At 43.2% G+C, this 26,205-nt stretch overlaps 1 protein-coding gene across 5 annotated transcripts; it reads left to right on the plus strand.

Moving 5' to 3' along the window:
• Window positions 1–25,245, plus strand: MKNK1 (MAPK interacting serine/threonine kinase 1). 5 transcript variants are annotated; one of them, XM_065071458.1, is made up of 14 exons: window positions 1–109; window positions 960–1,024; window positions 4,315–4,421; window positions 8,648–8,899; window positions 10,267–10,364; window positions 11,820–11,899; window positions 13,338–13,411; window positions 16,636–16,740; window positions 19,337–19,392; window positions 19,948–20,043; window positions 20,869–21,063; window positions 21,684–21,848; window positions 22,529–22,572; window positions 23,495–25,245. In XM_065071458.1, the coding sequence occupies exons 4-14, from the start codon at window positions 8,803–8,805 to the stop codon at window positions 23,721–23,723; spliced, it is 1,239 nt and encodes a 412-aa protein (XP_064927530.1). In that variant the 5' UTR covers window positions 1–109; window positions 960–1,024; window positions 4,315–4,421; window positions 8,648–8,802; the 3' UTR covers window positions 23,724–25,245. The 5 variants fall into 5 exon arrangements, with proteins under 5 accessions (XP_064927530.1, XP_064927529.1, XP_064927533.1 ...); XM_065071457.1 differs by having other exon boundaries at window positions 8,777–8,899; XM_065071461.1 differs by having other exon boundaries at window positions 8,777–8,899; window positions 22,532–22,572.
• The last annotated feature ends 960 nt before the right edge of the window (window positions 25,246–26,205 follow it).

Raw genomic sequence — 26,205 nt, forward strand, 5'->3', positions numbered from 1 at the left:
TTGCGCCGGTGCCTGGCGCGCATGCGCGCTCCCGCCTCTCCCCACACAGAAGCCGGGGCGGAGGTTCGGGACCCCACAGCGCCGCCCCGCCGAGGTGGCCGCCATGCAGGTGAGGGCGGGCTGGGGGACACGGGGCTGCGGCGCTCTCTCAGCGCCGGGCGGAGGTCTGGGAGGCGAGCGGTCCGTGACGCTGGGCTCCCCCGGCTGCGTGTCTCCTCGGTGGGGCTCGCCCGGGCTGCCCCGCGGGGCGTGTGGAGGAGCGAACCCCCGGGAGCGGCGCCGGTGTCCGGGCACAGCCGGGGGGCGGTAAGGTGCCTCCGGCCGGCAGCTGCGGGTTCGGGTCTCTCCCCGAAGAACGTGGGGGTTTCCTGTAGCTTGGACCTGGTTGTTTCGTGGAGGCTTAAACTGCTGTATTTCATACATACTGCGTTTTTTAATAAAGAGTGGTAAGTCTGTAAACTCTGACGGCTGCTTTCTGTTAAGCGTGTTGTTGGAACAGAAGGAGAGCTGGCAAAGGTGAATGACCCTGCTCCTAGCTTCGGTCACGGGTAATGTGTTAGTTCTTGTATGTTTCGTCTACTGTAAAACAGTGAGACCCCCGGACCTGTGGAAACAGTGAAGATCCATATAGATTTAGTTGATACTTCGCAGGGTGACCTTGCGAGGTGGTTCAGAGGGAGAAGAAGCCAACACAGGGCAGTGGCTCAGCCCCGCTCACAGCTCGGCTCTGGCTTCACCCCTGGCACCTCTTCACCAAGTGTCAGATTTGTTTAGAGATTAACCAACCCTTCGTTTGTTTTTTTTGTCTTTATTATGAGTTTGCTGCTTGTAAAAGCCTCTTCTGGTGCAAATTTATGCCCCACAATTAGCTTGGGAAGATTGCCATGTCTTCTGATAACTTTGATGAACTGGAGTTTGGTGTTTTTTTTCAAAACACAGCTTCTTTTCATGCCTTCCAGGTGCTGGATGGAAGCAAGGCAAAACACACTTGTGGAGCTGAACCTCTTCTGCTGCAGTTGTAAAGGTAATTGGGTTTGGTGTTGGCAGCCTTCCAGTTGAAATTGGATTTGGGTTCACTGGACAATTGACAGAGTCTTGACATTGAATATTGTCCATCATTACATTATTTCCTGGTCTGAATGCTGTATCAGTACCGCCTAATGTTTTCAAAAATGTATTTATTACTATGAGTAATTTCCTCACGCCTTCCAGGTGACAAACATTAAAACGCTGGTACAAATTCCATGTCATATGAAATGTGAAAATGCAATGGAGTTTAACAAGTATTACTTTTAGAGTTGAAAGTACTGTGGGGAAAAAGAAGAAAAATCAGCCTTGCTTCAGACTTTAACAACACATGTAGATTAACTTCTCCAAACAATTCTGCTTGCTAATGTGGGAGTATGATGTGTAGCTTTCTTTCTAGTGACAAATGTCATTATCTGATCATTTGAGGGTGTGGACTAAGAACAGGAAATGCTTATCTTGTATCTGTATGAAATTAAAAGTTGTTTTCTAAAAAGTTTTTTTCTCTTTGGTTTGCAGTTGAAAATGAGCAAAGGAGCTGAGTGGGGTCAGGGGAGCTAGTTGGTGATGTAGAGACAGTCTTGCATGAGTTGTTGATGCCATCAGACGGAGGAGAGAGTAAGCAGCGTATTGTTTAGTAAGTGGCCCTCAGAACTTATTTGCTCTGTATATCTCCTTGATTTAAAAGTGCTCTAGGGCTTAGAGAAGCTTTGAGTAGTTGAGCCAAAGTACTATTGCAAGGACTTTTCTCATTTAGAATATGTGTGATCTGGAGTTTAAAGTAATTTTGCAGCTAAATTCCTGCTGCACTGTGATGGAAGCTCGTCAATACACATTGTCTGCCGGTGGTCGGTAGCATTAAATACCCTGTTTGGCTGGACTGCTGTGTGTGGTTGGAGGAGATGTCCTTAGTGCAATAGCCAGTGTGTGTCCTGTATTGTTCCCGAGAAGGCTTACCATTTGTGGTTTTTTGTTAGCTCTGCGAAATATTACACCTTATTATGTCCTCTTATAGATGCGGCTGCCTCAGATGCATGTTGTCCTAGAAAAAGAAATTAGAAAGATTAGAGTTTTAAGCCATCTTCAGTCTCTCTTGTTACCCTTACTTGTTAACTCACAACGGGGTCAGCACACTTGTCTTGTTTGCCTTTGTGTCTTTCCAGTGGGGATGATAACAGTGCTTTCTGTGTTATTCTGAACAATAACTAATGCTTTTAAAGAAATGCATGAGTGTCTGTGTAAGCACAGGCAGACTTCAGCAGAACATCTCCTGTCTACAGCATGTGTGCTAAAATATGCTATTTTCTCCCGACAGGAGAGGAAAAGGAATGCTGTGTTCTCTCCTCTCCACTAAGGTTCTCCCTGCTTCCTCAGTAGTAATCGTGGTGGAGTAATAAATTGGGGTGGGAGGAATCGGTTTGAAATCACTTTGTGTGCTATCCTGCACAGTGAGATCCACCCATCGCTGGAGGGTTTGACTCAGAACCTCAGAAACCCCATGCTTAGTTTGCAAGGGAAGTGGCTACCTGGGTGTATGAAAAGTTAAGACTCTGCAACTTGTGTAGACAGAAGATAAGGTGGTTCTGGTCTTGTAAAAGTGAGACAGAAGGGAATCGCAAAGAGAAGTACAGAGATTGCTGTAACCTTTTCTACAGAGTGAAGGGTTTTAGAAGGATGGTGTTGGCTGTTCTGTGGAGCTGTTACAGTCATGCCTGTGATATGGCAAAATTGATATTTTTTTTTCTCAGACTTGCTCTTTTATGAAATCTTTGGACTTTTGGGCGTTCATTTTGAAATGTTAATGCTCCTGTGTCTTATTGGGAAGATGCTGGAATGTTTTTAGGTTCCTCTTCCCTCATGGATAATTCAGATTAGTGAATTAAATGATACTAAAGGTTGTCTTGTAGGTAGGACGAGAAGCTAACTCTGACAGCTAAGAATGAATTATGGCAAGATGGTAAACATAAGTGACCTGTAAGAATAACCACTTCTTACAACTTGAAATGAACATTCTTGCTTGATGGAATACAGAATGAGTATTAAAATAATCTGCCTCTGGATTTGGCACAGGGCTGTCGTAAAGAATTGGGCATCCTTCCTCTTCAAATTGTGTTTCTCTTGATCTGTAACATTACAAGCACAATTAATCGCCATGTAGTCACTTTATGAAGGTAGCTTTGATTATTCCGAGCTGCCTGCAACTAGCAGGTGTTGGCAGAGTCAGCACCTGCTGACTGAGTCCTGTTTCATTATGAGCCACATCTACAGGAACCAAAGTGTTGCTGAAGAAGGGAGGGCCCAAGAATGATGTGAGCAACAGAACTGGGTGGAAAATGAGGCTGAAGTCTGTTTCTGTTTTATTTGTTCAAAACTCCGGCTGTCTGAAACTTTAAAGTGGCATATATATATAATTTTTTGGGGGGAGGGGGCAAGCACACACTTTTACATTTGAAGTCTGAGAGTCGTAGGTATGTTATGCTTGTGGAATCAAGGGACTTATTCATGCCTCACTGTTTTACTGAATCTGTCACTAGCTGTTTGAACAAGTGAACAATGGTTTTGAAAATAAGTGTAAATCAACGGAGACGTTGGATCCTGTTCAGAAGGTACATACTGGTCTACCTGTTGGCGTTCAATTGCTCAAAATAGAAAACAGTATTTCAAAATCTCAAGTAGAGAAGCCTCGTCAGAGATCTCAGTGTTCTTTTATTTGGTCTGAATAAAAAGCCTTTGCTTTTGCACTATCTGTAATATTTTTGTAACTGCAGATATTTAGGTACCACCTCAGTGGTCTGAAAACATCCTGTGCCACCACATCAACTTGGAGTTGGTTTCATCTATTGAATTCTGGGTTGTGGTTGTCCTCTGTGAATCCCCAGAAGGCTTTATTTGAGGCTCCTGATTCTTTTCTTCAGGTGGTGTTACCTGAACATCACTGCCTTGTTTGCCACTTGCTAGGAGTGAATTCAGTACTAGTGGTACCTGTTCTCAGGAAAAGGTTTTCAGCTGTGGAAGATGCTTTCTCCTGCTCGTGTTGTGTTGGAACCCGTTTGGCTGCCTTCAAGATCAGTTTCAAGATACGCTTTAGCGTGGTGCTGTGTCTTGCAGAGTCTTGCTCTAGGTTAGGAGTATGATCATTCTTGTCCTTCAAGAGTAATTCTATATTTTATATCTGAAATTGTTATGGTTCTCCAGTGCTATAACAGCAAGAACTCTGGGTGCTACCTGAATATAGGTAGCAATGTTTATGTGATTTCTGAATATCAATATGATTGTGTTCCTTTTCAGCTGCAGAACAACCTGGCTCCAGCAAGACCCAGTTGTGAAGTGGATGGTCGTGCCCAGACTCTCTGCTTAAACTGCTTTCTTCTGTTGAATTCAAACGCACAAACAAGGTATCTCCTTAATAGAAAAAGGCATCTGTGCTGTGTTCTCCAAGTGCTTCCTGTACACGTATATGCTTGTTTTCTAAATATACCCTTCCTTCCTTTGGGAAGCAGATTAGAATGAGAGGGGAGTTATGTCTGGGTGGTAGATTTTGGCATGTTTGTATATAGAGTGTTAGGAAGCAAGATGAAAGGTGACTTAAGGTCTGGGTGAAGCGAAACTTGTAGTAATTGTTCCTTTTCTTCTTCCCTTGGCATTGTTTGCAAGTCTTCTTTATGATAAGTCCTTTTGTTCATCCTTTTGAAGATAGTCATAGAGGCCACAGTAGCAAAAGGTAAAGGCTGTAACTATACCTTCCCATGTAGGCTCTGAATAATGCGTATGTTAAATATTGCCTGAACACTGAATTACAACGATGATAATAAAATACAGGACTTCCAACAAAACTGTAGCTAAGACAGAAACTTGCTCTCTTTTTGGTTGCGGTATGGATTTTGCTGGTTTACATTATCCTGTGAGCAATAATCCTGACCTGACAGGAGGAGGAGGGCAGATCAGCATTTGAACTGTTCCCTGTTTCTTCAGCTGTTGTCAAACTGCTAGTCAGACAGGAGTCTCTTAAAGAACAGTCTGAGTGTTATGGTCGAGAGGGATGTAAGAAATGCCCTTTATGAAAGGTTTGCCGTGTCTGCTCTGAACACAAAAGTGCTGTTCTACTCCCACCTCCCTGCACTCAGCTGGAATAGATTAGAAAGTGGGTGGACAAGTTGGTTTGGTGGAAGCAGAGGTTCAGCGCTTCGGGGTGCCTTGTAAAATGACCTTAAAATGCCAACAGTTAAATGTTAGTCTTGGACCTTATGTGTCCACGGGCCATTTTCCTGCAGTCTCTGGGCTTTCTGTCTGGCAGGCTGAGCTTCCTCAGAGCCCACAGTGTCCTTGTCCCTGGAGGAGTCCCACAGCACACAAAGCGCCTCCGCATTGCTTGCGTGGTTCAGGCACACAGTCTTGCAGTGTCGTCAAAACCTCTCAATATACGGTCATAGAAAAACAAGCATTTATTTGAAAAAAAAAACCAAAAAACCAACCAAATCTCTAAAGCATTTGGCTGGGCTAAAGGCATTTTCTTGTCATAGCAGCTATTATTCAGTACCAGTTCATTATAACAAAGTGAATAATGAGAATGAAGCTGTAATACCTTTAAAGGAGAAGCTGTGTTGACAGAAGTGTACTACGTGGTGATGCAAAATAACAGACTAGAAGGGTAATAAGAATCTAATACAGCAAACATTTCATGCCTGTCTGATAGCAAATGTGGTTGAGACCATAGGTTGAAAACATCAGCTTTTCAGTAATTTGATTTCTGTATACATGACTAATGAACTTCCTGCTTTCAAGGAAGCAGTTCTCTGTAATTTAGGAATTGAGTCAGACTGAAGGGAATTGAAATAATGTAGAGAGTTATTAAACACTAGACTGTAAATATCATAGCTAATTGGTAAAGTGCAGGAGAGGGTTGTGAAGAAACAACATCAGCTGTGCTGTGCTGAGATGCAAGATTCCCCTGTCTTTTTGCATCATTTTTAGTCTCTGTGTAGAAGTTGAGATAGAATAGAGCCTGTCTAGGTATGACTTGTTTACCTGAATAAGGTCGAGTGATTAAAATGACTTATCACCTTCTGGAAATCAAACACCTCCCTCAAGCAGACCAGTTCTATCTCTGAGCAGCTTCATATGTGTCATTTCCATCCCAATTCTGAATAAAATCTCATTGAATTGAAATTGGGGAGAGCTGGAACTTGCTGTCAAATGCTAGTCTTCTATTTATGCTAAAATTCAAAGCTGTATGGGTGTCAGTTGGAGTTACAAAGAAGCTGTTGTTTCAGAAGTTGGTAAAATGTATGCTTTTGCATTTCTCATTGCATGTAAAAACTCGCATACATCATCCATCGTGATGATTTCTTCATTCTGGTTAAGACTTGAAAATGAGGATTTGCTATTGTCTTGAGGCTTTGAGTGATGCGTTTAAGTGTTTCAGTAAGTTGTTAAAGGGCTTTCAAAACATCACTTGTCTTAAGTTTTCAGACAAGGTGAGAGTTCTAAATGACATTCAGAAAGGTTCTCTGTTAAAGGGGAATTGCCAGAAAACTTTGTTTTTAGGGCTTGCTCTTCTTTCATTCCCAATATTCTTATAATTATGCTGTTTCGAGGGATGAAGTTTTTCCTTCCAAGATCTTTAGTTGTGAATTTACATGGGAATCCTGGCTGTCAAAAGTCTTGGCAGTGCTTTGCTTATAACTTTGAGCTGTGATTTTTAAGTGTTAGGGCCAACCTGGGAGGATGTGACTGATGTAACAAGGTGGATGGATGATGGCAGAGCAGTGGATGTGGTCTACCTTGACTTCAGTAAAGCCTTTGACACAGTCTCCCACAGCATCCTCACAGCTAAGTTGAGGAGGTGTGGTCTAGACAATAGAGTAGTGAGGTGGGTTGCAAACTGGCTTAAGGAGAGAAGCCAGAGAGTGGTAGTCAATGGTGTGGAGCCTAGTTGGAGGCCAGTATCTAGTGGAGTGCCTCAGGGGTCAGTACTGGGGCCAATATTATTCAATATATTCATTAACAATTTAGACGAGGGAATAGAGTGTACTATCAGCAAGTTTGCTGATGACACTAAGCTGGGAGGAGTGGCTGACACGCCAGAAGGCTGTGCTGCCATCAGAGACCTGGACAGGCTGGAGAGTTGGGTGGGGAATAACCTAATGAAATATAACAAGGGCAAGTGTAGAGTCCTGCATCTGGGCAGGAACAACCCCAGGTTCCAGTATAGGTTGGGAAATTACATATTAGAGAGCAGTGTAGGGGAAAGGGACCTGGGGGTCCTGGTGGACAACAGGATGACCATGAGCCAGCACTGTGCCCTTGTGGCCAGGAAGGCCAATGGCATCCTGGGGTGTATTAGAAGGGGGGTGGTTAGTAGATCGAGAGAGGTTCTCCTTCCCCTCTACTCCACCCTGGTGAGACCACATCTGGAATATTGTGTCCAGTTCTGGGCCCCTCAGTTCCAGAAGGACAGGGAACTGCTGGAGAGAGTCCAGCGTAGGGCAACGAAGATGATTAAGGGAGTGGAGCATCTCCCTTACGAAGAAAGGCTGAGGGAGCTGGGTCTCTTTAGTTTGGAGAAGAGGAGACTAAGGGGGGACCTTATTAATATTTATAAATATCTAAAGGGTGAGTGCCATGAGGATGGAGCCAGGCTCTTCTCAGTGGCAAACAATGATAGGACAAGGGGTAATGGGATCAAGCTGGAACACAAGAGGTTCCGCTTAAATTTGAGAAGAAACTTTTTCTCAGTGAGGGTGACAGACACTGGAACAGGCTGCCCAGGGAGGTTGTGGAGTCTCCTTCCCTGGAGACATTCAAAACCCACCTGGACATGTTCCTGTTCGACCTCACCTGGGTGTTCCTGCTCCAGCAGGGGGATTGGACTGGATGAGCTTTTGAGGTCCCTTCCAATCCCAAACATACTGTGATACTGTGATGTTCTGCAGAAGTGCTCATGGGAGGATAATGTGTAATCATTTCACCTTTTTGGAGCTCTGTTAGCTGTGTGCAGCAGCCTCTGGCAGAGAAAGTGTATGGCGATGCTTTTATTTAGGCCTTCCATAAGAGTATGCAAGTGGTTTTCTTTCTTTTTCTGCCATTTTATCTTGCATCTGTGAATTGTTCTCTCTGACTAAGCTCTTGTAATAGCTGCAGCTAGTAATGCAGGGAAAAATATCTAAATGCCATAAGCACTGCTTGTTTTGGAGCATAAGTTGTCTGCTGATCTGTGATTTAGAAAGGCACATCATGGTTCTGTGAGAAATGTGATTTTGTGACCTTTTGGCAGCTTGAAGTGACTTCAATTGCTCCTTTGACCTGTTAACTCCTGTGGTTGCTTTGTTTTGCTGGGTTTGAAACTTCTCCACACCTTCCTCCTGTTTTGGAAGCTCTTTTTATTAAGCTGACTTCAAAAAATCTACTTGTAAACCAGTAGAATAGCTCAAAGAGCAGTGCCATTGTGAGGGCTGTAAATCCTGGCTTGTATCAGGGTCTGCGTTGTTGACAGGGTTATTCCCATGCTTTGCCTTACTGTGCTGTGAGAGGAGCGTAGGTGCGTAGTTATTTTCTTCTGTTTTTACCGTTGTTTATCAAACCTTCCCAGACTTATTAATTAACACTCAAATTGTCTTTTTAGGTTTCTTCTCATATTTGAGTGAGAGGTGGCAGCCTGTGAGGAAGACAGAGAAACTTTTGGCTAGCTTAAGAACACGAGCACACAAAAGCATGTTCATTTTCTCCTAAAGTAACTGATTGTGTGTTAAAGGCACCTTTGTATCCTGCCACGCAGAGATGGTCAGCAGTCAGCCTCTCCCCATAGCAGACAGTGGCAAAAGGAAGAAGAAAAAAAGAACCAGAGCCACAGATCACGTCCCTGGGAAGTTTGAAGGTTGGTGGCAACTTCTAAGCTTTTAATTGTAATGATCTGTTTTCCCTCTGCTGGTCCGTTTTCTTATCTAAACATATCACAGTATGTTTGGGATTGGAAGGGACCTCAAAAGATCATCCAGTCCAATCCCCCTGCTGGAGCAGGAACGCCCAGGTGAGGTCGCACAGGAACATGTCCAGGTGGGTTTTGAATGTCTGCAGAGAAGGAGACTCCACAACCCCCCTGGGCAGCCTGGGCCAGGCTCTGGCACCCTCACTGAGAAGAAGTTTCTTCTCAAATTTAAGCGGAACCTCTATGTGTTCCAGCTTGATCCCATCACCCCTTGTCCTATCATTGTTTGCCACCGAGAAGAGCCTGGCTCCATCCTCATGGCACTCACCCTTTATATATTTATAAACATTGATAAGGTCCCCCCTTAGTCTCCTCTTCTCCAAACTAAAGAGACCCAGCTTCCTCAGCCTTTTTTCATAAGGGAGGTGCTCCACTCCCTTAATCATCTTCGTTGCCCTACGCTGGACTCTCTCCAGCAGTTCCCTGTCCTTCTGGAACTGAGGGGCCCAGAACTGGACACAATATTCCAGATGTGGTCTCACCAGGGTGGAGTAGAGGGGAAGAAGAACCTCTCTCGATCTACTAACCACCCCCCTTCTAATACACCCCAGGTACCATTGGCCTTCCTGGCCACAAGGGCCCAGTGCTGGCTCATGGTCATCCTGTTGTCCACCAGGACCCCCAGGTCCCTTTCCCCTACACTGCTCCCTAATATGTAATTTCCCAGCCTATACTGGAACCTGGGGTTGTTCCTGCCCAGATGCAGGACTCTACACTTTCCCGTGTTAAATTTCATTAGGTTATTCCCCGCCCAACTCTTCAACATGGCTCTTCAGAAAAAGTCATAAGTTAACGTTTCTGTTATTCTGTATCCTTGTGAGTCCCTTCCAACCAAGGACATGCCGTGATTCTTAAGACACTATCTCTGCAAGTAGATTTGGCGTGGTAGGCGTTTTCTGATCAAGGAGTGAAATGCTTTCCACCTGAAAAAATTTCTTCTGATTTTTACATGAAGACGGGGAAGGTGGATGAGGTCCTAGCAATTGCTGAGATATAACATAAAACTTGTAGTTTTCATGCTGCAATGAAGTCTACTTTACATTTTCCTTCAACTTGAAGGGGAGGAAGTGAAAAATGAGACCTAATTAAGCCTGGCACATGTACTGTAACACTGCATAAATCTATTTTCTGTCTTCATTACCAAGGGAATTTTTTCAGTTGCTGTCGTATGAGGGATGCTCATCAGATAAATAGCTTGTCTTGGTGTTATTCACTGAAATGGCTAATGGGTCCTTTCTGCTGGATTTCTTTGGCAGACTTGTACAAGTTGACTGCGGAGCTGCTTGGTGAGGGAGCGTATGCCAAAGTTCAGGGTGCTGTCAGCCTCCAGACTGGGAAAGAATATGCAGTAAAAGTAAGTATAGAATAAAAGCAACATAACTTCTGTCTATAACGTGTCTTTTCCCTTCTAGTATTGGTGAAAATCTGTAATAGAGTGGGTAATAGGAAAAGCTTTTTGAAAACTTTTGATGCTTGAAATGAGCTTTATAACCGCTGAGATATGTCATCTAAAGTATTGTGCCTCTGGAGTGAACTGGTACATCAGCCACAGATAGAATTCACAAACAATAAAAGACTGTGATGATTACATCTCAGGGCAAGCTTTCCTCTTGTGTCCTGGTTTGACTGTAGTCCTACCAGTTTTTATCTTGTCTTGTGAAAGAGGCAGAGTCATTATCTAGCATGGCTTACCAAATAATGGAAGCTTGTGAGAATGCTGCTCTGAGTTCAGAGAGCATCAGTTACTGCCATTAGTTCATGTAAAGCTGTCTCTTATTTTTTGATAGAGGTGAACCTTCTGCCATACCATTATATTAAACGTTAGGGCCCATTGACAGTCTTGTCCTGAGTCCCCTGTTAAATTACAAACACATATAATAACAATAGGAAAGCATTATGCTTGATTCATTTGCAAAAACCATAGGCACAAAATTTTAAGCCCCTTTTAAAATCTAGTCCTGTAGATGCTGTAATTTTGTGTGTACTTTGTAGACTTGTTGAAGTTGAAAGTCTGTAATAAACAACTCGCTATATTATGAGTTAGACATGATCAGACACCAAGTCCCATGTAGTACTGGTGAATAGCTGCCCATTCTGCACTGGAGAACTCGGGCTGTGAAAATGAGAAACTGATACTGGATACAGATGGTGGTGTTTGTGGTACTGTCATGAGCTTTCAGTTCACGTGGCGAACATTCAGTCTCAGCCTCTGTGAAAAGCACTTGTCCTTGTCCTCTTTCAGCCTGAGGAGTGTGTGAAGGAAGGTGACTTCTGATGGCAGTACAGGAGGGCTCTGAGATTGAATGTATGTTTTTATTAATACATTAGGTCTTGTGATGTGGTCTCCATGACATTTGCACTATGAACAAAACTCTCATTTTGTGGTGAATTTAGTACTTTTTCCTTAAATGCCTATAATGACGAATCTCTTCTTTTTGACTGTTCAGTGTCTGACGTGACTCAAGTCTATTTTGGTTAGAACTCAAAAGGATATCCTTTTCTGCACGTTGCAGAGTTAAAATGATGCAAGAAAAAGCTCGTGGTAACTGGTCAGTGGCTGTGTAACATATGGAGTTTATTTCCTTTCCTCTCTTCCTGTCCTCATTTCTCTTGTCCTTTTGAGTACCTTCCAGAGCTCTGCTGACACTGTTCGTAAATGACAGATGAGAAATTAAAGAAGCAAATGTGCTGTGTTTCTCGCTGGTGGGTGTGCCTGAGATTCAAGCTTTAGGTCTGTTAACTAATTGCAGAGCCACACGTACAGTTCCTGCAGTAATTTTTCAAATGTGAGCTCTAACTCTTTCCACAGATTATTGAAAAAAATGCTGGGCATAGTCGGAGTCGGGTTTTTCGCGAGATAGAAACGCTCTACCAGTGTCAGGGTAACAAGTAAGTATGGAGTTTTGTGTGTGTGTGTTTATTTATCGGAAGTATCCTAATATTTTTTTTCAAAATTTAAGCCTCTAATGTGTGACTAGGTTAGGAGCTTTGCAATAGTCTTCTTAAAACCAGTTGAAATTCAGACTTGACCTATTAAAAATATGAATTTCCCCTTCTCTTACCTAGGAAATATAGGGAAATATTTACAAATTAAGTCGCACAACTCAATTAGCAGCTAGGTCAGTGTAGCCTGAATATGCTTCAGCGACACACGGCTTTTTTCGAATGAGGAATTAACATTTTGACACTCTTTCCTGTGATTGCACCATCAGCAAAAGCTGACCTGATACCAGCTGCTCTGGAGAGGAACACTCTTGCTGTTTCTTTCCTTCATGTGCGGTTTGTCCTCTGTGTTTCAGCCTTCCTGCTTTTGCACTGGGCCTCTTAGGTCAGCCAAAAGCTAATTTAGTTTCCATTTGGCTGCGTGCTGACTTGATGGAGCCACAGGATGAAGCAACTTTAAAGCTGCTGCTTCTGTCTGAAAAAGCGAGGGAGGCAATGCAGCCCGTGGCAGCATGCTCCGCGATGAGTTTAAGCCAATTCTGAAACTACTTCTTTACATTCTAGGTTAACGGACGCATCTGTACAACAGCTGTTTTCTATACTGCAGTTGCGTAGCTCATATAGAACTTTTTTAAAGATTTTTAGTACAACACTTATAGCTTAAAAACAGAGTTGTTGACTGAACTCATAGGCTTGAGCTGTAATATAGAGGAGCAGATTATATCATTGTTCTGGGTGTGGTTAAGAGCGTACGGTCATCTAGTACATAACTGATGGAAAAACTCAAGGTCTTGTGACCCTATGCAGAATTTGGATTTTGCATGTACTTTAACTATAAAAACAAAAGCCTGACTTGCACGTCTGGCATTCTCAGAGCATCCTGTGGTGTTTGTGTTACACTGCACTGTTACACTCTACACTAAACAGGAGTTAGTCTAAAAATGGTGACTAATGCACTGGGTTTAATGTCGTGCTGACAGGTGCCTGTCTGCGCTGAGCCCCGTGTGTTCTGCCTTGTGATTTGTAGAGAGAAAGAGTGCCAGCTGAACTTTTCTTTTCCTTCTTGCCTTCAGCACAAATGCAATGTTCTAAATTCTTAAATACAACCAATTATCAGTTATCTTCTTGTCAATTGAACAGTAGCAGAACCGTTTCACAGCCCTGTCTGATTTTGGTGTTCGGCCTCTTTCCCCTACTTAAATTTCAGTGTGATTCGGAATCGTGGTTTTAACGCCACAGGCAACCAAAGCAACTTGTTTAATTAGCGCTCTTCTTTTCTGTTACTTCTGGCACTTCCTAATTATCCATGCGGAAACTCGTCGTTGTTTTGTGTATAATTAATGCCTAGTTCTTCTGCTTCCTCTATCTTTTTTTCTTTTTAAAGGAACATTTTGGAGTTAATAGAATTTTTTGAAGACGACACAAGATACTACCTTGTCTTTGAGAAGCTGCGAGGAGGTACTGTGCACCAGCTGTGCCTTTGCTCACCCAATTGTCTTGGTCCTGTTTGTCTCAGTGTTTTAAAGTAGAAAGTTAAGAACTTATTTTAAATGCTTGAGAATTTTAAGACGAAGTAGTAAAGGAAGTAATACACAAAGCTTTAAGTATGGTTATTCTTGAATATTGATGGATGTTGTTATACATTTGCAATCCCTTTCTGTAGCTGAGCGATGGAAGTGTCTGTTCAAGTGGAAGCTTTGGAATATAGTTAGTAGGTCACAGCATCTTTGGGCAAGGGCAGGCACACAGTATGTCAGGTTATTATGCATGATCGTAGTACAGCATCTATACACTCTGGTAGCATTTTCCTTTGGTGTAGGATTGACTTTGTTTCCTGAAGCTCGCAGAGCACTGTTGCAAAAATCCATCTTGTTTCTGGTGGCTGTTTGAGGGCAAATGCGGTGAGCATCTCTGGTCGCTCATCTCTGGCAGGTAACACCCCCCTGGGTTATAAGAAGGCTACATCAAACACTATGTGGACTTTTTGGCGTTTGTCTGCATTGAGCATAATTATAGTATGCGTTAATTTGCAGGGCTGTGCAAAACCACGAGTTGTCATCCACCCTTTAAAGAAAAACTGAGTTTCTGAAGGAGTACACTGCTGCCCGTAGGGCATCATCTGTTGTCACTGGTCAAGGTGGTTTGCAATAGGAAACCATATGTGCAAGAAATACAAATTCTTTTGTTATAGATGCAGAACTTTTTAAAAAGAGGAGATGTGTTTTTCTTGAGTAAAACCGTGTGTTTTCCTTCCCTTAGAATTACCACATCATTTCATTGTGCTTTCCTCTAATGCTGTTCTTCTTAATGCACAGACTTCACTGACAAATGAGCTATAATAGGGCTCCACTGGGATGAATCTACATTTGTCTCTGTGCCATCTGCACATCCTCCCAGTGCTTAACAGTCGTCTTTGACTGTGAGCCTGTGGCTGTCAGTGTACCTGCATGGCTGCTGAGAGGATAACAGTGCTGCTTCTTCCCTCTCTCAGCTGTGGGTTTGAATGATCATCAAAGAAATAATGGGAATTAGGGGTCAGACCAGCTTTGGATGCACCGCAAATTCTGTTATAAGCAGCGTGGCTGGCAAGAATGAGAATGTTAATCTTCAATGCAAGCCTTGCTGTAGTAACTCCAGTCTCAGAGATCAACGTTGCCTACAATGTTGGGTCATAACTTGGGCTTGTTTGCAGCTTTGTCTTCCTGTAGCTGTGGTGGCTGAAGGAGCTCTGTTCCCCTTTTAGCTGTGTTCAGTTCACCACGATATGCAAAAGCTGTTTAATATCCTTGCCTGACAGCATTTTATAATTGATAGTGTTAAAATCCAGTTGATTATACTGAACTTGCATGATTTAAGAGTCCTTTCCTCCTCTTTTTTTTGTCTGTGAAATGCATTTTAGGAGGTGCTTTCTCTCTGAATACTGAAGAGGTGGTAACAACTGTGGCAGGAGTGCCCTGCTGTTCTTTCTCTTTGTGGGATTCCTCCACGTGGGCTGAATATAAAGTCCGTAGAGTATGTTTTCATTGATATAGAAATAATTCTTATCTGAGAGAGTTAGGAACATCAGCTCTATTCAGAAGGGTAATGTGAAATAAACCTGCTGGGTGGAATGAGCACCTCAGTATTGTTTCCTGCAAAGTCTGGAGTCTTTTCCACAGGGATGGAAACATTCAAGAACTATTATTACTTTCTAAAGGTGTAAATAACTATAGGAGGAAAACCTTTTGAACTCTGTGGCAAGCTAGGAAGTGTTGTTTTTGGCAAGGGAAACCTGTGTTTGAAACCTGATAACCTGGTCCACTGTGGCTTCCCTCCACCCATCTGACACAGCGTATCTCTGCATATCTGAAGAATCGTTCATCATATCTTTGCGTATCTGAAGAGTCTTTTGTCTGTCCAGCTTCTTTTTGAGTGTTTTCCTCCTTCCTTTCTGAATCCTTGCTGTGGAGGAGTGACAGCAACGCTAATCGTGTAAGAATAGGAATTACCACAATAGAGAATGAGAGGTTTCCTTCCACATCTAGAACTGAAGAATAAAAATTAAATCCCCTGGGATATGAAATATTTACTGCATTGGGGGCTAATAACAAGTGGCTGTTACTTCTTGAATTTTCTCTGCCTGATTGCTTTTTGTAAATAGACCTATCTGGGTTAGAAGATGTAAGGCAGTGTAGTGGGCTTGGATCTCTGCGAACTAGACTTAATTGAGTTTTTTAAAAGACATTTTTAATCTTTTGAGGAGATTGATGGAATTCACTTAAAGGAGGTGAGGAATCAAACCTCCCTTTATCCTTTGTTAAAGGGCTACCAGTGGAGCTGCAAGCTCCTTCAGTGTGTTCATATTTGAGAGATCTTTTGTCAGATTTCATGTCCCTGGGCAAATTTTGCCTCAAATCAGTGTATGAGCCTTACCTTGATGTCGGTGGGAATTTTACTGTGTATTTAAAGGTAGAATGTCTTTTTATTTGATGGTACTGAGACAAAGTACATGCTTGACTTTCAGTGCAGGGCTTCAATTGCCACAGCACACAAAACGAGGAGGGTTAGTTAGAGCATGGCCACCCGTGACCTGGGGGTGGGTGGGTGGGTTTTGCTGAAGTGTTGTGTGTGCCCTTAGCTGATATTTGAGTTTTACTGGTGCTGTTGCCAAGTCTCTACTGTTCACAGTGTGTGGAAAATAGACCAGTCGTGCTGGGACAGTAAAAAGTGATTGCCTTTCATGCTGTGCCCAAACGAGAGGACTGCAGAGTCTGAGAACTGTAATACGTTCCAGCATGCTTAAGTATTGAAGCTGCTCAGCTGAACCTTTTTCTTCTTAGTCGTTCCCCTCTTTGGTCCATGGAAGTTGCCCACTGTGAAAGGCTGTTGTAAAACATAATAAATTAGGTTATGGATTCATGATACTTGGCACTACTTTGTCATTATTTTCCAAGGCTAATTTCATATAAAAATGTGGGGTTGTGACACTTCAGTTTCTGCCATGTAAACATACTAGGACAGAGTGTTAGTTGCAAATAACTTTTTTCTCCATTACTTCTGGCCCTGTTCACACTGAGATCATTTTTCCCTTGATGTCAGACTGGTAGTGGCTATTGCATTTTTATCCTTGTATCGACAAAGCCTTTTCTGGGCCCAGGCAGCATTCATACTGAGGTTTTCCCTTTCGCTGGTTACTCTTACAGGTTCAATCCTGGCCCATATACAGAAGCGGAAGCACTTCAATGAACGAGAAGCCAGCAAAGTGGTGAGAGATATTGCCTCTGCTCTGGATTTTCTTCATACAAAAGGTGAGGGAAGGCTGTCTCCATCTTTACTAGTTGGTATTGTACGCTTAGATTATGGAGCACATTTTAGCAGTAAGTAGTCAGCCTTTGCTAGCATTTCTAGTTACAGCAAAGTCAGATGATTTATGCTGTTTTCCTCTATAATATTATTTTCATAATGTGGCAGTTTAAGTAATCAGCTGTGTTAGGATGGTATAGCCTTTTGGAGAAGAAAAGTTAAATTGGCATCCAGGGAGAATTAACATTAGGGTTGAATCTGTTTGCTTGTTACCTAAGCCGCCATGTAAAGGTTACCCAAAAGGGTCCTAATATCACAGAATCCCAGGGTGTCAGTGATTGGAAGGGACCTGGAAAGCTCATCCAGTGCAATCCCCCCATGGAGCAGGAACACCCAGATGAGGTTACACAGGAAGGTGTCCAGGTGGGTTGGAATGTCTGCACAGAAGGAGACTCCACAACCCCCTGGGCAGCCTGGGCCAGGCTCTGGCACCCCCACTGGGAAGGAGTTTCTTCTCAAATTTAAGTGGAACCTCCTGTGTTCCAGTTTGAACCCATTGTCCCTTGTCCTGTCACTGGTTGTCACCGAGAAGAGCCTGGCTCCATCCTCCTGACACTCCCCCTTTCCATATTGATCCCCATGAATGAGTCCCCCCTCAGTCTCCTCTTGTCCAGCTCCAGAGCCCCAGCTCCCTCAGCCTTTCCTCACACGGGAGATGCTCCACTCCCTTCAGCATCTTGGTGGCTGCGCTGGACTCTCCAGCAGTTCCCTGTCCTGCTGGAACTGAGGGGCCACAACTGGACACAATATTCCACGTGTGCTCTCAGCAGGACAGAGCAGAGGGGCAGGAGAACCTCTCTCGACCTAACTTAAGGTGAATGTGTGGAGAAATATGTATTTGATGTGTTAGGGCTGTAGTAGGTTGCTGAACAGCTGAAAGCCTTGGGGTGCTGTTCAAGGAAGTTTAACATTGACTCGGCTAATATCTTTCTGTAGTTTTCTCACAGCTTTTAGTTTTAATTCCCTTTTCCCTGAACAAGTGGGGCGTGATTCATTGAACTGCCTTTGGAGCAGCAGTCCACTTTCTTTCTTGTTAGCTGCGAATTGGTACAGTGGGGACATGGCTTGCAGAATCGACTACAACAACCTCCCCTTGCATTTTGTTGTTCTCTTTATGGTTCTTCTGTGTGAAATTAAAATAATTAGTAAGTAGCATACAGAACACTCCAGCAAACAGGAAATTAAAGCAGTTTTATTGCACAGCTTAATGGTGAAGTGCTATAGCTAGATACCTTAAAAATTTGAATGGTGATAACTAATTCCTTTTCCAGGAGTAGTTTAAAACTCAGCTGGATGATAATACTGCCCTACACCCACTCGGGATATGTGTGCTTTATTGCTGATAATCCACTGGGGGAGTGTTTAAAGGCAGTTATTTTCTTTTCTCAGTGTTGTGTGCAACTGCAGGATAAAATGTTATATAATGAGATATTTGAATTCAAACTACAATACAAAAAAATGCTGTTTTGCGTTGCAAGCCAAGCCAACTCTTGGGAGTTTTGCCAGCCTTGCTGTGCACATCAGCAAGGGCCATCTTCATTTGTCATGTTTCCCATCTTCCAAGAGTAAGCAATGCGAACTGCATCCTTATGAAAGCTCTGATTCCTTTGGATCAGTGCTCTGCTGTGCTATTAATGTGTTATTTTCAGTCATGTCTTGTGGAGTGTGCTGAAGAGGAGACATTTGAAACTTCCTTGCCTAGAATTGAGTGGGATATTTTCTTTCTCGTACTCTGAAGTAGTATGAAGTGTGCTTGGAGTGTTAATTTTTATAAGCAAAGCTAAAGTGCAGTTAAATTATAGCCAAGCTGAAAATTTGGTTTTTCCAGTCTCATTTTCTGCCTTCCCTTTAAGTTAGGTCATATTAAATAGAGAACTTCCAGATATTGTGTGTTTAAACATTTCAAGAACTGCTTTGACAACATCTTTGCGTGTGCATTTAACAGGTAGATAACTGTTTCCCTGTTGGCTTTACCTATTCTGATAGCAGTTGAACGAATGTGGAAGCCATATGGTTGTTCTTCTTTAGCTTTATCTGCTGCATCTCCAACCAAACCCTTTAACTTTTGTTTTATTTCAGGAATGAGTATGGAGCTCATTGTTAAAGGGGTGATATTTTCACCTGGGAACTTGGTCTTTTTTGGGGGAGAGTGTGTTGGGTATTGCCTGTGCTGGTAGGAGTTCAGCAAACCACCAGTTGATCTCCCTGGAAAAAAAGACCTTACCTTAGAAGGCATCTTAATAAGCCAACTTTAATTAACATAATTAATTTGGCCTAAGCCAAAAAGTTCCAGTGCTAGCAGGTTCTTATTTGCTTGACTGACTGTCATGTACGTTTGAAGATGATAAAAGCGTAGCAGGATGCAACAGTGACTTTTAACAAACACACTTTGAAATTCACTTATTTGCAGTGTCATTAAGAGGGGGTTGTGCAGCAAACTCAGACCTAGAGTATTTCCCAGGCCACCTTGTAGTAAAGAGCGCTAATGAGAAATAAAACAGGAGAGTATCTTCTCTAACGAACATTTGTACTCTTGTTTAGGTATTGCTCACAGGGACCTGAAGCCTGAAAACATCTTGTGCGAATCTCCAGAAAAGGTGCCTCTCTGCTCTCTGAAGTGTATTTTTAACTTGGTTTCCAAAGACAGCCCTCACATTTTGTCTTTCTCTTCTTGAAGACTTTTTGAACCCATTAGTGATCTTCAACTATATTTAATAGAACTGTAGCCCAAAAGAGACTAAATTCTTCTGCGAGCTGTAAAAATGTTGAGCGTCTGGCTAGGAGATAAAAAGCCAACTGGCAATTACAGCTTAGCATCTCATCTGCTCTGAGGCAGCACCCAGATGGACAAGCGATGTTTACAGGCCAACTGGTCATGACATGTAGTTCCCAAAGTGCCCCAGTGTGTACTGGCCCTTGCCTTGTCAAATAACAAAATTTATGTAATAGGGTCAGGTGCTGGGGATGTGGGAGCAACTGGGGTAGAGGAGGCAAATGCAAGTGGAATATACATGTAAGAGACTGGGTTTCGCTGGTCCTCCTGCTAGAACAATTTGTGTTTTCTCCTGGGGTTTTCCACATAGTGCTGTATTCATATATATTGCATTAGTCCCAGCCTTCTGGACCTCTTACTGTTTTGTCTTTGTGTTTAGGTATCACCAGTTAAAATATGTGACTTTGATCTTGGTAGCGGGGTGAAGCTGAACAGCGCATGTACTCCAATAACTACTCCTGAATTAACAACGCCGGTAAGACACCTGCTGTGGCTTCATGCTTTTTCTCTTCTACCATCCAACAATTTCTCTTATCTACAGAGGAGAGCTTCCAAAGGGCTTACTGCAACTGCACCAGGAGTCAATAGTTCATTTAAAGTGATTTTATATGTAGTAAATGCTGTCTTGGTTTCCCAGTCATAAGACAAATACACAAAAGCACAGGAGGTCATTGTTAATTCTCCTTGGCCAGAAGGTAACACATTGTCTTTTACCGCATCAAATGGGGAAGCTTTTCATGAAGCTTTTTTGGGCTGAGTTTGAACCTTAGTTCTGTATTCATTTCCCCATATTTGGGTTCTGTAGCTGAGACCCATGTGCTAAGTACAATGCAAGCTCTGTAATCAGTGTGTGGCTTTATAAAACACACTAGTTTGAAAAACTACAGTGTTATGCTAATCTCACTGTTTTGGAGGAATCTGTTACAGAAATCACCTCCCATAATATACCTGTTTACTTTCTGAAAACCTGGATAACTAATGGATAAGATTTAAAAACCTGAAATATGTAAATTAATAATTTGACCTTGTATAAAGGATCACAGATTCATATGGAACAGCTTATGATTCTGCTAAGGAACAGTAGGAACTCTTCTGCCTTCTATTAGGTCTCTGTAGTCCTTATACCTGCAATGTGCTATTTTTTCCTACGCAGCATGCTCACAAAATGTTTCAGAGCTCTTGGCAATTCCATTTAAACTTTGAGGGATGCTGCCTGCTATAAAGAGAGTGAAATGATGAACTTGAGTCTTGCTTTGATTTGACCCTTCCTTTGAAAAATGGTGTGAATTCAATTTCCTAGTGTGGGTCTGCAGAATACATGGCACCTGAGGTGGTCGAAGTCTTCATGGAGGAGGCCACGTTCTACGATAAGCGATGTGATCTTTGGAGCCTGGGAGTGATCCTGTACATCATGCTCAGCGGTTACCCCCCTTTTGTGGGCAACTGTGGCGCAGACTGTGGCTGGGACAGAGGAGAAGTCTGCAGAGTGTGCCAGGTGAATGCGCCTGCCCTGGGCATTTGTGAGAGTGTAGTTTGCCCTGTGAATTTAGGGTGTAAGACGTGCCATAATTCCAGCAGCAAAGAGCTGTGTCTGTAACCCAACCAGTTATCTGGGAGGACAGGCTATCACTGAGAAGTGATGGTGGTAATATAGAAGCTGAGTGATGATACCTCTTTCTAAGGTAAGATTTGGCAACTGCCTCTTTGTCTTCTTGATATCAGGTCTCAGAGCTTCTTGGTGTCCTCTCCCTCACCCTGCAATCCTCCTGCATCCTGTAATTCTCTATGTAGTTTATGGTACTAACCACAATTCCTCAGATAAAATCTGAGCCCCAGGGGAGTCTCCATGCAGGGCCTGAATTTATTCTTCCTGAAAACGGAGTGCATTGGCTGCACTGTTATGGGGAGGGTGGGGGGAAGCTTATTTTCAGCAGACAATGTGTCGTGTTCATCTTAGGATGTCCTGAATTGATCTGTGGAGCTGCCCATCACTCTGCTGACTCCATAAGGTGACGGGATGATTTCAGTTGTCACCCACCATATTAGGTGGATAAACTGAGTGAGAAGTCTCTGGTTGCACTCTAGTTGCTATTTAAATTAATTTTCCTCTACTAGAACAAGCTTTTTGAGAGCATTCAAGAAGGCAAGTACGAATTTCCTGACAAGGACTGGTCACATATATCCTCCGAGGCCAAAGATCTCATCTCAAAGTTGCTGGTTCGTGACGCCAAAGAACGACTTAGTGCTGCTCAAGTCTTGCAACATTCATGGGTGCAAGGAGTACGTATCCCCTTTATATTTAAGGGTTATTCTTATTCCAAAGCAATAAACAAGCTGTTTGTTGTCTCTAAACTTTTAATAGAGACATTGTGTGTTTTAGTGCTATTATCTTGATTAATTTAAACGATATATCGTGGCTTTATTCTTTCTGGAGCTCTGTGTGGTAAATATTTGGATGCAGTTGTCAAGCTTTAAGTGTTTGTGTGTGTGGTTTGTATGTTTGTTTTTGGTTTTGTGTTGTTGGTTTTTTCTTAATTAATGCTTTATGCATTTTAAATGGCTTTCTTGTGACTACCAAGCACTGCAGTACACGAATTATTATGGTACTCTTTAATACAGTAATGTAGGAGGCTGGTAGACAGAGTTTTAAAAGAGCAGCAGACTCCTTTTGCTTTAGTTCTCAGTTCAGAAAGGAAGGGATAGACCCTCTGGAGAGTTTTCAAAGCTTTAGTCTTGTACCTGCAACCTGTGGTATCTTGTGAGGGGAGATGGGTTATGAAATGTGTCAACTGTGACTTGTAAACCAACAGTGATCTGTAAACCCACAGTGAATTAGTTTATGTGCAATATCAATTAACTGTAAAGATTTGGGGGAGTCACCCATTTTTAATCACTCTTTTGGGAAAGCTTGGTTCCCAGCTGCTAATATGTAACTAAATTTTCTTATCTGCTTCTTTTAGCAGGCTCCTGAAAGGGGGTTACCTACTCCTCAAGTTCTTCAAAGGTAATTTTTTCTTTTGGTAATGTCTAAACTTGGCCAAGAATCATTACTGGAAGAATGTGGAGAGATAGGAGGTGACAAATCAGGGGGTAAGATCCCTGGCTGAGAGTGGAACTTGATAAATGTGCAGCACTGATTTCATTAAGAACGTCAGAAATATTAAAGCTCTGATTTATCTTTGTGATCTAATCTTGTTTGTTTGTGGGAAAGGCGTTGGGGAGGATTCCTGTGGTGCGCTGCTAATCTCAGACAGGAAACAATGATGGGTTTGGCAGTTTGCTGCCCAGGAGGGAGAAAAAAGGCACGAAGGCGTGTGTTATCCAAAGAGACTGCATTCTGATGGGTGAATAATCACCGTATCCACAGGCTCGGATCTGACTTCTATTGTAGGTGGTGGTAATCACAGTATCAATTTAAGTGTGAGCAGGGCAAACCTCATTTAAAGCAGTTTGATGGTAGATTCTGAATGCCAGAGAGCCCGAGTCACACATCTGTGTTTATTTCCATGTCTGCCACTGGTGATTCCAGGTGTTTCATCCCATTAGAAATGCATTTCCTTAAGCCAGATGTGCAATTGTAGTGGGATTGCAGTGCTGCAAAGCAAAAGTGTTGCCTCATATGCCCATCCTATTTTAACATGTAGAAATTAAGCGTGGCATCTCAGGTGCCTTCCTGGGTTTACATGGAGAGTTCTTGGCAGAACGAGGACTAGAACTGTGGCTGTTTCCAAAAATCCAGAGTGGTTCTTATGTATTGCTGGCCCTTGCAATGAGGAGAGATGCACATATCAACTGGTCATTTTGCCTGCTGAGTCGATGTTTTGATAGGAGAAATAAAACCACCTGAAAGCAGATATTCTGCTGTGAGGGCAAACAGGTGAAGCGACTGTGTGTGTTGTAACTGCTTTCTTCTTTTCCCTTGAAAGGAACAGCAGCACAAAAGACCTGACGCTTTTTGCAGCCGAGGCCATAGCCCTCAACCGCCAGCTGTCTCAGCACGAGAACGAGCTCAGCGCAGAGCAGGAGAGCTTGGCCCACGCCGTGTGTTCCATGAAGCTTTCTCCTCCGTCCAAGTCCCGCCTCGCCAAGCGCAGAGCGATGGCGCACGCCACCAAAACCAGTGACTTTCAGCCGGTTCCCCATAAAGCCTTTTAGATTTCTCTCTTGCTATGGATTGGCAAGAACAGCCTATGTTCTTATTTGGATTTTCAGTGCTGATAAAAGCTTCTCTGCTTCTGACTCTTTGATTAGAAGCTTGCTCTTGCGATGTGACTTGTAACTTTAAGGGGACGGCTTTTTATGGGAAAGGTTTTTGCCTCTCAGATTTGGTGCATTAAGATAATTTAGTTGATCTTTTTAAACTGGAGAAGATGGGTTTGCTGCTGTATCATCTGAGGTGATAAATCACCGAGCTTTCCTTATTTTCATCTTAGAAGAGCATGCTTTAAATGCAAACTTGAAAACATCAGAAAGAATAATAGGCTTTCTTGCTTTGCTGGCAGAGCCTCATGTCTGTCCCTGCCTGTGGTTGAGCGGCAGGGGCTGTTTTCAGCCAACAGTGCCCTTCTGTCTGTAGTCTCAGGACACAAAGATGACGACGGGGTGAATTTCTGTCTCCGTTACCTTCATTGGGCTTAAATAGACGAGGATGATACTGTAAAGGTGCAAAGATCGCTGGGGCTTGTAGAGATGAAAAGGACTGGGGCGCTTTTTCATCCTGTTGATAGTTTGTGTGTGGATGAAAGCTGGGGGTGTCTTATTTCTTTACCTGACATCTCTTTGTTCTTAACTAAAATGTTCTCCATATCATCTTTTTTTTGTGTGTGTGTGTCCCCTTCCCTGGCATTTAGTCTTAAGTCTGATAAGCACAGTGTAACATACTGTTCATATGATAGTTTATATTTAGTATCAGGGGTTTTTTTCCTATTTTAATGCTATCCTCAGTTACACCTTTCTGTAAACTCGTATTTCCCCAGGTCCTTTTGTGTGTGTTACCTGGAGTTCTTAATGTGAACGTACAGTCTTCAGTGAACTTTGGCATGTGAATAACGTGGGATCAGGGAATGCAGAGGTACATCTGTACAAAATCGGTGCTGCAGCTGTTGCGCTCTGGCCCCTGCAGGGATCTCAGGCTGGGTGTCTTCCACTTGTAGTACTGTGGTGCACAAGGGGTCACAGTCATTTGGAAGTGTACCGGCCAAAAAGCTGAGGATTATAAGTGACCAAGGTGACGTGTCCGTGGACAAGGACGCAGATGTTGAGCACTTTCTGAAACATAAGCTGTGAAAATCGGGCCGCTAGGATGCCCGACATGATGCACCTTAAACTTGCCAGCAATTTCTGAAACCCTCTGCCAGGGCATTGTGTGGAGAGGGGGGGGAGGAGGCCCCCAAGCGCCAGCACAAAACCCTCCCGAGCAGAATGAGAAGGAATAAAGTAGCAGATCCAGCAAGCGCTTGAAAATTGAAAGGTCAAAGCTGAATGTCTTTGCATTCAGCGTGGTTTTACATTATCTTTTAGCAGTGTGCATACAGCTATTTTTGTACAACATGCTTTATTTTATGACTAGTACTAAAGCTGTTATTTAAGAGATTTTATACATTGTGCCAGTAGACGGATTATGAAATGTATTTTGCTTTGTTTTTATTAAAATGCTTTAAGTTAAGAATTTATCACATTTGGCAGTTCCGTGTGGTTTCTTTCTCTTGATTTTTTGGTGACAGAGAAAAACAGTGAGTTACTTCCTTCTCTGTGTGACATTGGATTAAGACAATTTAAGTCTCTGAACACTAAGCATAGCTCCCTCTTCTATGGCTGCATTGCTTTATCAGTCTCTGGGGTCTCCTGTAATCTCAGCTTTCTCAAGGTTAAATTAAGATACAACTGCACAGAGAGGGCTGGAAGGGATCCTGTGGTCTTTTTGACTTTGCTAAGAGATCAGGTAACTGCGGGCCAGTGGATTCAGGAACTTACCTGCACTGTCTCATTTCGTGTTCTTCCCTTTGATTTGTGTATAAAGCAAAAATCCTGAAGTGTGGCCGGGAGTGGTGGCACGATGCAAAATACTTCTCTTGGATGGAGTCCTGAAGCCTTTCAAACTCCAGAAGCCTGAGCAGCAGCATTAGTGTGGAAGTGTGAAAAGGGGACGTGAACGGTGCTGCTTGCCCAGGGACGATGGGATCTGGTAGGTTTGTTCCAGAGCTGGTAAGTGGTCCTGTGCAGGTTTTGCTCTGCACTTGCTGCTCCTCACTGCTGGTAGAGGCGGCCCCAGAGAGCGGGTTTGTGGAGCCAAGACCAAAGCTCCTGTTCTGTGTTCTTGGGTGAGCTCTTGGTCTGGACAGTCAGTCCTTTCACTCGCCCCCCTCCCTCTTTCCAAAACCCAGCCTGGAAAGTGAATCCAATGCATGTGTCTTCTGGACAGTGTGGGGGGGTTGGAAAAAGCTGCCTTGCCAGCTAGATTTGCTTTCCCTTTCCAAAGAAAACCTTAGTTCAGGGATGCCTGTGCCATTCCCTTGGGCTAGTGGAGTTGCTAAGTGAGCAAGCACCCCTTGGGCTTGACGCCTCCTCCTGCACGAGGAGAATGCTCCAGCCGTTGGCTGTGCAAAGGATTTTCACACTGGTGTATGAAACTGTGAAG

The sequence above is a fragment of the Columba livia genome, chromosome 8, assembly GCF_036013475.1.
Source record: "Columba livia isolate bColLiv1 breed racing homer chromosome 8, bColLiv1.pat.W.v2, whole genome shotgun sequence".
In the NCBI taxonomy this organism is placed as follows: Eukaryota; Metazoa; Chordata; class Aves; order Columbiformes; family Columbidae; genus Columba; species Columba livia.

What these genes read in the sequence shown, in the direction of transcription:
- MKNK1 (XM_065071458.1), top strand. Translation starts at nt 8,803, where the DNA reads ATGGTCAGCAGTCAGCCTCTCCCCATAGCAGACAGTGGCAAAAGGAAG. An exon ending in GGATTTTCTTCATACAAAAG is followed by an intron (nt 16,741 to 19,336) that starts GTGAGGGAAGGC and finishes ACTCTTGTTTAG; the next exon opens with GTATTGCTCACAGGGACCTG. An exon ending in CTCCTGAATTAACAACGCCG is followed by an intron (nt 20,044 to 20,868) that starts GTAAGACACCTG and finishes TCAATTTCCTAG; the next exon opens with TGTGGGTCTGCAGAATACAT.